This window comes from Astyanax mexicanus, chromosome 17, assembly GCF_023375975.1.
Source record: "Astyanax mexicanus isolate ESR-SI-001 chromosome 17, AstMex3_surface, whole genome shotgun sequence".
Taxonomy (NCBI): Eukaryota; Metazoa; Chordata; class Actinopteri; order Characiformes; family Acestrorhamphidae; genus Astyanax; species Astyanax mexicanus.
In genome coordinates, this window is record NC_064424.1 from 13,614,914 (window position 1) to 13,624,094 (window position 9,181).

Genomic DNA, 9,181 nt, shown 5'->3' on the forward strand with positions numbered 1-9,181 from the left:
ATGTGCTCTACTTCCGTGGCGGCTTTACTGTCATCAACATTTCAACAAATAGCTTCCCTTTCAAAGTTCATTTCTTGGACTATGTGATAAGTCACCTGACTGAAATCTGAAATATTAACCAAGGACCTCAAGAAAGCCCAGTAGCCTGTAAATCTACCTGAACACAGAGAGCAGTCTCAGGAGTGTACAAACTGTGTTAGTTTTGAGTAAAAAGGCAAGAAAGTAAGTAGAAGGATCAGACTGAGACACACTTACACTCCATCTGTGTCTTTTTAGTGGGTTTTGTTTGATATGATCCAAATGAGGGCTGTTTTCTTCTCGGCCCGCTTTCCTTTATTCCCCGCCTCCTAAGCCATGATTGGCTACTGGACCATGAACTTACTGAGCACTGGACAGACAGAAGAAGGCAGGGCTTGTCATAAAAGTAATGGGAATAAGGAGATTCGCCTGGTTTGTTTGGAAGTCCAGCTCAGGATCTCATCACATCTTTATGTTTCTGTCAGATAGAGGTGTTCAGTTCTCTTCAGTTGTGAGACTAGGCTACTTCAATACTGGAATATTAATAATATTATTTAAAAAATAATAATAAATCTACCTTAATAATTTTCCACAGAGCGTGATTTAATCAGTATTTAAAATGGACGATTTGAATGGAACTATCGATCCTACATGTTTACAGGAACCGCCGCTGGCTATTGATGCCATAAATCGTAAGTGATTTTTTATTTTTATCTAAATATCTTTTCATGTGTTTTATTATTTAAGAGATTAATTAATTAAAAGGATAATAATTCTAAGCAATGTATACATGTGATTCGGACATGTTCACCTATTTTTACAATATAATATCCAGTACTACAACGATATATTTTTTATTTATTGGTCTATACTTAACTTAATAAACTTGTGATTCAAGTACACACGGAGGACATATAGGGCTGGACAATATGCACACAAATCATAATACAATATATCTGTCTCAATTTTGATTAATATAATATAATTCCAATATCAATATAAACAATATAAAAGCCACTAAAAAAGCAAGAACATCCATAAATGCTCAAACATAATGGATATCTGTAGCTACAAACCACTGAAAAATAAGTGTACTTCATAATGTAATACACCCTGTAATTAATAATGTCAGTCAGTGACAGATGCTAAAAAATAATGTTTATTGAAATATTGCATTTTTTTTTCTATTAAACAATTTTCTATTGCAATTTATATTGATATTGAACTATTGCTCAGCCATAATAATATAATTATTACCCATTACTTATTACTTTTATGTACTTATTAGATATAGGCACAATGTGTCCCAATTCATCAGCACAGGACTTTTTGACACATAGCTGTTGTGGAAGTTTAAGAAATACATAAACTTATTTCTATTGTAATTGTTATTATTCATTATGACTTTATCTTTTACCTAATGAAATTAGTTATGCTACTTTTCAATGTGTGTCTTTAATTACTACATTTTATTTAAATAAATAGATTAGTTGCTGTGCAAGCCGAAAAAAAGGCATAATGCAAAATGTTATAACATTCAACTGAAATAGAAAACAATAACGTACTGTACATCATTCACAATAATTTTAAGAATCATATTAATACAACATTTTAGAAAATGTACATGTACTAGTTTTAAAACATCAGGAATTTTAAAGGCATTATTAAGCAAAACTGTGGGACCAATTGTTTGCTGACTGAAAGTTGAAACCCTATTTTTATTTGAGGGCAACATCTTGTTTTAAACTTACATTAAATATTTGTCCATATATCTTTCTCTCTCTCTCTCTCTCTCTCTCTCTCTCTCTCTCTCTCTCTCTCTCTTTCTCTCTCTCTCTCTTTCTCTCAGAGCTGGATATGTTCGGGATTGCCCTGTACGCCATCCTCACTTTCATGGCCACTGTGTCCCTCATACTGTACTTAGAAGAGTGTGTGTACATCTACAAAAAAGTACCCTCCCCAAAGAAGACCACCATCATATGGGTCAATGGGGCTGCACCTGTAAGAGACAGGAATACAAGTTATTTGTTCTCTGTTCTTTGTTTATTCTAATATATAGCACATGGACATACTTGGAATCTAAATCCAGTCTTATGTTATGTTCAGGATGCTAACTCTAACTGTTCTAATGTTCTGTCTCCCGCAGGTCATTGCTACCATGTCCTGCCTTGGAATGTGGATTCCTAGATCCACCATGTTCACAGATATGACCTCTAACTCGTAAGAAACCACATAATGTTCATATAACCACTTAACCATGTTGACAGATGGCATCCCACACTTGTAAGAGGTTACTGAACTTAAGAGTGTAATAAGTAACTTCCAGTTTAGTGTGTCACTCTCTTTTTTTTTTAGTAGGCATAAACAGAAATGAGAGTATGACAGTTGCTCTATTACAGATTACACCATGTGTGTGGTTGTCTGTGCTTTTACTTCTGTGACTGTGCAGAAGGTGATAATGTGTGTACTGTATATAAGGTCCTCTCTCTTCCGTAGGTACTTTGCAGTTGTAATATATAAAGTTCTAATCCTCCTGCTTGAGGAGTGTGGGGGTGAAGATGCCTTTCTGAAGTTCTCTGCCAACAAGTCGTTCATGATCAGCACAGGACCCTGCTGCTGCTGCTGCCGCTGCCTGCCCAGCGTGCCTGTAACACGGTAAAGAAGCTGTAAATAGACACACGTACTGAAGATAAAAAACGTGAATATTGTTGCTGTCTGATGAAAAGCATGTATCTTCAGTATTTCAGTTTTTTTGGTCCATTCATCCATTCATCAATACATTGTGAAACAGTGTAAGAAACAGTTTGTATGTTCAAATTATGCAGTAAACTATGGAGATACAGTATTGTGCAAATGTTTTAGGCATCTGTGGGAATTTAATCAAAGAAATAGCTTTTTATCTGTGAAGTAAGTGTTTATTAGCTCAATACAATACAATAAATACAAACAGCAAATTTACAAAAAAATGTGCTTAAACATCACTCTTTTCCTTAAAACATCTCCTAATCTTAGGGCTGAACGATTTTGGAAAATAATCTAATTGCAATTTTTTAGCTATAAATTGCGATTGCGATTTAAAATGCGATTTTTTTTTGTCTTCTCAAGTATTTTTCAACAACAGAAGCAATAAATCAATCTGTTTAATAATAAACAATGTCAGATTTATTTAAAGCACAGATGACAATAAAGCAAAAAATCTATGCTTTTCCTTTTCATCATTTTTTTTACAGAAAAATAAATAGATAAATAGCTTTTCCTTTTCACCATTTTTTTAATTAGGAAAAACAATAGATATACAAAATTTAACTTACTGCTCTCCAGCTAGTAACATCATGAAAAATTAAAGTGCAAAAAACATAAAGAGAATCTGCTTTAACCAACTCGTTATTTTCTGTATTTGAAGATGCAGCACTGGTCGTTGGCATTTTAGCCTTGCAAATACCACACAAGGCTTTGTGGTGTTTTTTTAAATGCTGAAAAAGGTTTGTAGTGTTACCTCGCGTCGTAGCAACAGTAGCAAGGCACGTTTAGCACAGTACCTGACGTTGAGCAGCATCTTCTGTTTTAAAGCCAAAGTAATTCTACACAACTGATGTGTTCCTTCGAGCCTGAAGCCATTGTGCAACAAGGGCGTGTTCACACCTGTAGTTCGTTTCTAATGAGTTCGTTTACTTGGAGCGTTTTCTCGCTCTGTTCGGTCTAAAATGCGCATCAATAAACCACGCGAGCAGCTTTTAAGAGTTCAGAAATCAACATTTGGTTGAATAACCCTGGTTTTTAATCACAGTTTTCATGCATGTTGGCATGTTCTCCTCCACCAGTCTGACACACTGCTTTTACATAACTTTTTGGATTATGCCACTCCTGGTGCACAATTTAAGCAGTTCAGCTTGGATTAAATGGCTTGTGATCATCCATCTTCCTCTTGCTTATATTCCAAAGGTTTTCAATTTGGTAAAATAAATAAACTCATCATTTGTAAGTGGTCTCTTTTTTTTTTTTTTTAAGTCGTATCCTAATGATGTAGGGTTTTAAAAATACAACATCTATGTGTGACAAAAACATCTGGTCTCTGGGTAAAATTATATAAAAAAACTTTACAGCAATAGGATTTCAGTCTAACTGAAGACACATTTTTCTACCACTTAGGTAAACTCTTACCTTAAGAGAAGTATGTACTGAGGGCACATGACTGACTTGAGTCTGACTCAGATCACAAATATGATGATTTACAACTTGACTTGACTTTACCTTCACTGACTTGAATTCGGAAACAGACTTGTGCTTTATGACTCAAAAAAGACATAGCAACTATCTTTTTTTTTTATTAATAATATTAAATCACATAACGTTAAGAGGATTTGGATATTGCAACATACACAGCAACAACAACAACTTACATTGCATATACAGGCTGTACAAGATGTACAGTATAATCTTGAATTTGGTAAAATACTAACACTAACTCATTTCTTGTTTAGGCGCATGTTGTTCTGGCTAAAGGTGGGATCTCTTCAGTATGCCATTCTGAAGACTGTTCTCTCAATCTTTTCTATTGTCTTATGGGCCAATGGAAACTTTGACCTTGCAGATGTATGTAATTTTTTTTTTATGGTACTACACACATGCATGCACTTCAGTAGTCTAATTTCTGCTTACATTTGAACAGTATTTGGTGCAAGGATTTGTTCCTTAAAAGGGGAATCACTATCTAACGCACCCTATTCAGCCAATCAGTGACTTCTGATGAAGCTATTAGAATTAGTGAGTCTGCAGAAAGGCTTTGGAGATAAGATATTGACATTTCATGAATTTCATTAATCATAAAACAATAAATTCTTATTAAAAGTGAAATGATATAGAACCACCCATTTTTGAACACACGTTCAGTTTTAGTTACATATGTCACCATTGTGCATCTGTGTTTATTCCCACGCAGCTGGAAATAACAGGAGCAGCTATCTGGATAAATCCATTCATAGGAGTATTAACTCTCACTGCCCTGTGGCCTGTAGGCATCATGTTCATGTTCATACGTGGCTCACTCCGCAGCATCAAGATGGTCCCCAAGTATGCCATGTATCAGGTTAGTGTGTGCACAATTGACTGACTGGTCCGTATTCTGTTTGAGCCGATAGAAAATACAAAACTATACACATAAATGCCCTTAAAAATATAAGCCATGTTTACAACCCAGCACTGCATTACTACAGAACACACACTGGAGTAAACTGATCCGGATTATTGGCTTATGAATATAAATAAATAAAAGGAATTTTACTTTAAAAACAATCCCCTTAAATTGAGTGAATAGACGGCGCCGAGTGGTCCATTGGTCTAAAGCGCTGCCACTAAGAGTGGAGGGTCGCAGGTTCGAACCCCTGCTCATGCAGCTTTGCCGTCAAGCTGTTGGCGCTCAGAGGGAGCAAAATTGGCCCTGCTTCCTCTGGGTTGGTAGATTGCGCTCTCTCCCCACATCACTCCCAGGGTGATGCATAAGGCATCTGTGAGCTGATGTACCGGAACCAAGCCACGGCGCTTTCTTCCAAGTGCGCTGGCTGCTCGGCAATGCTGCATCAGCAGCAGCTTGAAAAGAAGCAGTGGCTGACTTCACATGTATCGGAGGAAGCATGTGTTAGTCTTCACCCTCCTGGTGTGTTGGGGCAACACTAATGATAGGGGGAGTCTAATGAGTGTGTTGGTTAATTGGCCGTGTAAATTGGGAAGAAAATGGGAAAACTTTGAAATAAAACTAAAAAAAAGAATGAATACACAGCTGTACACAAATATCATAAAATAGGTAGCCTCTAGTAAAACATGGGAAATCATTAATATCAGGCTAATGTTAGCTAGTTCTAGCAGTCATATGTTTTATATGTACACATGTAAAATGTATAATTATTTACTCAATTATTTCTGTCATATTTTACTTTGCGCTGCTGCCTGAATAAAAAATGTTTAACCAACTCAGCTATTTTAGATGTTGTTAATTACTCTGGCAGATTTTTTCAGGCGTGTTTATTAATGCTGATTATTAATAATTTGGCTGGATAAAAGCTGTGATTTTAGGTTAAACCTCAAAATGATTCCAAAACTACCCAGCAAAATATACCTTTAGCAAAATAACCCAACAGTCTCAATGTAACCTTTAGAAAAACAATGGATATTTGGAGTAAAATTGTTCTGTTATCCATTGGGTCTCACCATGTTGTCCCCTTGGTTGAAAAAGTGTCACTAAAATGTCCTCTACAGTGATAAAAAAAACGACAAAATGCCATATTGGCCTTCTTGTGGAGGAGAAGTGAAAGATAACAATGATGTGGCCTCTAGATCAACATATTTTGGTTTCAATGATGATGATTTTAATCAATATAAATCAATATAAAGGGATACCATGCTGAATACAGTAAAAAACATAATGAAGTGGTTTGATAATGATGTGGATTAGGTCTTCCTCTAAAAAAGGAGTGACCCTACAATGGATAAACAATAATTTGGTGCCCAACAGGTGCCAATCACAATGGGATAAATTGTTTTGAATGGTACAAGACAAGATAAACTATTGTCCAAGATGGCACATAGTATAAAAAAAACTTATTTTCATTATTGAACTTGCATCTATTCCATCCATTTATGTTTTCAGGTTTAGTCACACCCCCTCTTGAATTAGTACTAGAGTCTAAAATTATACAGTTGGTACCATTTGTTTTTTTTGCTCCCCTGCCCTTTAGACTGGGTCCACCACTGGCAGTAGTCTGAGTTACTATGACCTTGTAGTCAATGAGTAAATGGGTCAGTGGGTGTTGTGAATAAATATGAAGCACAATGTTTAAATATAAACTGTCGATACTAAATAAAAACATTGTGTGGCTGTGTTTTGATACATAGTTTGTTTTAAATGAATAGAATATCTAACAATTTGTCTCTGGATGTTGTCAGCTGGTCCTGATTCTGAGTCAGCTGCAGTCAGCCGTCATCAGTATCCTGTCCCTCGACGGAACTATTGCCTGTTCGCCACCCTTTTCATCAATTGCCCGAGGATCCAGTGAGTCTCTCTTTCTCTTTCTCTCTCTGTTCTTCCTCTCTTTCTCTCACACACAGACCCACACACTCTTACTGTTGCTGACACGTTTGCACATCCAGTTTGTGGTATATAGCAAGGACTATTCCTGTAATATCAGTATAATTACTTCCTGTATAATCTAAAAAAAAAACAGCAATCAATTAACTAGTGGTAATTGTACATATAAATGTTTTAATAAATTCATGCATTGAAAAAAACTCAATTTGGTTTTAAGTCTAATTCGATAATTTCTGTCTCTCTCTATAGTGATCAGTCAGCAGGTAATGATCGTAGAGATGTTCATCATCACCCTGGTGACCCGGATGTTATACAGACGCACATATGAGCCAATCAGGCTGGACTCCTACGAGAACGACAACGAGCTGAATGCCAAGATCAGCCTAAATGCCAACTCTGTGGAGGAGCACACAGCCTGAGAGAGAGAGAGAGAGAGAGAGAGAGAGATACCCTGTTTAGACCTGGTCACTTAATGTGACTAGTATTTGGATTTTATCCTGACAAGAGTTTAGCCATATGCATTTACACTTGGTAGACAAATGCATCAGATTGAAATCTGATTGCTGTATGGGACAGAATATGCAAATTCAACAGATGGGTTCACACTGATATAACCTGTCTTAGATCACCTTCTGAAGTGGTTTGAGTGATCAGATTTACACCTGTTTTACATGGCCCTTGGCTGTGTTGGCTAATCCAGATTCAGTTCTGATACTCAACACAATGAAGCGAACAAGTGTAAACAGGGTCATAGAATATCTATTTATGAAATGTTTGCCTTATTAAATTTTGTGTAAAAAGTTTTATGGTGTTTAGTCATTTCATATAGCACTGCATTATGTAAGTCTGAACCAGACATACAACAAAGTTAAGAATTTTTTTTTTTTTAACAGACATGAAATTGTTTATAAATATATGATAATTTTTTTTGTATTTTTGCTGCTCCCGTTTTATTTAAACACACATGCACTCAAATTCACTTTCTTGCAGTAAAAAAGGAACTGAAGTCATAGCTGACTGACAACTGACCAAATGTTACTAAGAAAAGAAGTTGCAGAAAAAGGAATTAGTACAATACCACTGAATCATATTAATCTGGTCCACAGGTCAAATGACAAATAATTCTAAAGGACAGATCAGGTTTCCACATGTAACTACAGCTGTGTCCAGTGTACACCACTCCCAACATAATTACACCCACTTCATAACTCAATAACATCAAATCCAGAAACAGTGACCTGCCTGTGTCTGACAAGAGTCATAAACATATCTATCATAAAGTCACATAAGGCATGACTAAGAACAGGGAGTGACTGTTTCCAGATTAAGATAACTAGAAAAAGAAGCTCTGACGTCATTGAGGAAATATTTCCTCAGACTTTCTCTAAGAAATAGCTTAATCATGTTACACCTAAACTGTTCTTTTTTAACTAAGGCTATTCTTTATTGGCAGCTTCAAAAGAATGTTACACCCAGAATAAGAAATAATAGACAATTATTTATTAAACACAATCACATGGACCTTCTGTGTTCAAATGTCAGATTGTTTTACTCAAAACCAAGAGCTGAAACACCATCTAGCACAACCTAAAGCAGCCAGTATACATCAGTACATACTAAAGCAGTTGCCAAACCAACTGACTATTTATCGTCCTGTTGTAACAAATGAAAATATTATGTTTAAGCAGGTAAGGCCAGGCAAAAATATAGTTAGTTAGGAATTCTAAATAGTTTTATGAGTTTTACTTTTCAATGATTTATTAAAAAAAAAAAAAAACACGATAAATAATAAAAAAGTGTAAGTCAGCGCATGCGCAATGCCTTTAGGAAGCACGTATCGATGTTGAGTAGCGCAACTCGACAGAAGACTTGGCACCTATTCCTGATACTGTGTGAATTCTGTGGTGAATAGACCAATAGAAATGACTTGGAATAATTATTTTATACATTAGATTTATTAGGTCTATAGCTGAATATTCATATGATTATTAGGTTATATGCAGTGGAGTGATTATTGTATAAGTATCTCTGACAGGTCGTTTGTTGACAGGTCATGTTGTTGAAGGGGTTTTTAATTGAGAG

The 9,181-nt window shown here is 35.7% G+C and overlaps 1 protein-coding gene across 1 annotated transcript; it reads left to right on the top strand.

The window, feature by feature from the left end:
• Positions 1–405: 405 nt before the first annotated feature.
• LOC103029554 (organic solute transporter subunit alpha) lies at positions 406–7,902 on the top strand. The gene is made up of 9 exons (XM_007259566.3): positions 406–509; positions 614–710; positions 1,868–2,019; positions 2,165–2,238; positions 2,515–2,673; positions 4,500–4,611; positions 4,958–5,104; positions 6,958–7,063; positions 7,349–7,902. Exons 2-9 carry the CDS (start codon positions 638–640, stop codon positions 7,516–7,518), a joined length of 993 nt encoding a protein of 330 aa, XP_007259628.3. The 5' UTR covers positions 406–509; positions 614–637; the 3' UTR covers positions 7,519–7,902.
• Positions 7,903–9,181: the final 1,279 nt, after the last annotated feature.

Coding starts and splice junctions, on each gene's coding strand:
- LOC103029554 (XM_007259566.3), top strand. CDS start 638: ATGGACGATTTGAATGGAACTATCGATCCTACATGTTTACAGGAACCG. Junction 711..1,867: donor GGCTATTGATGCCATAAATC/GTAAGTGATTTT, acceptor TCTTTCTCTCAG/AGCTGGATATGTTCGGGATT. Junction 7,064..7,348: donor ATCAATTGCCCGAGGATCCA/GTGAGTCTCTCT, acceptor CTCTCTCTATAG/TGATCAGTCAGCAGGTAATG.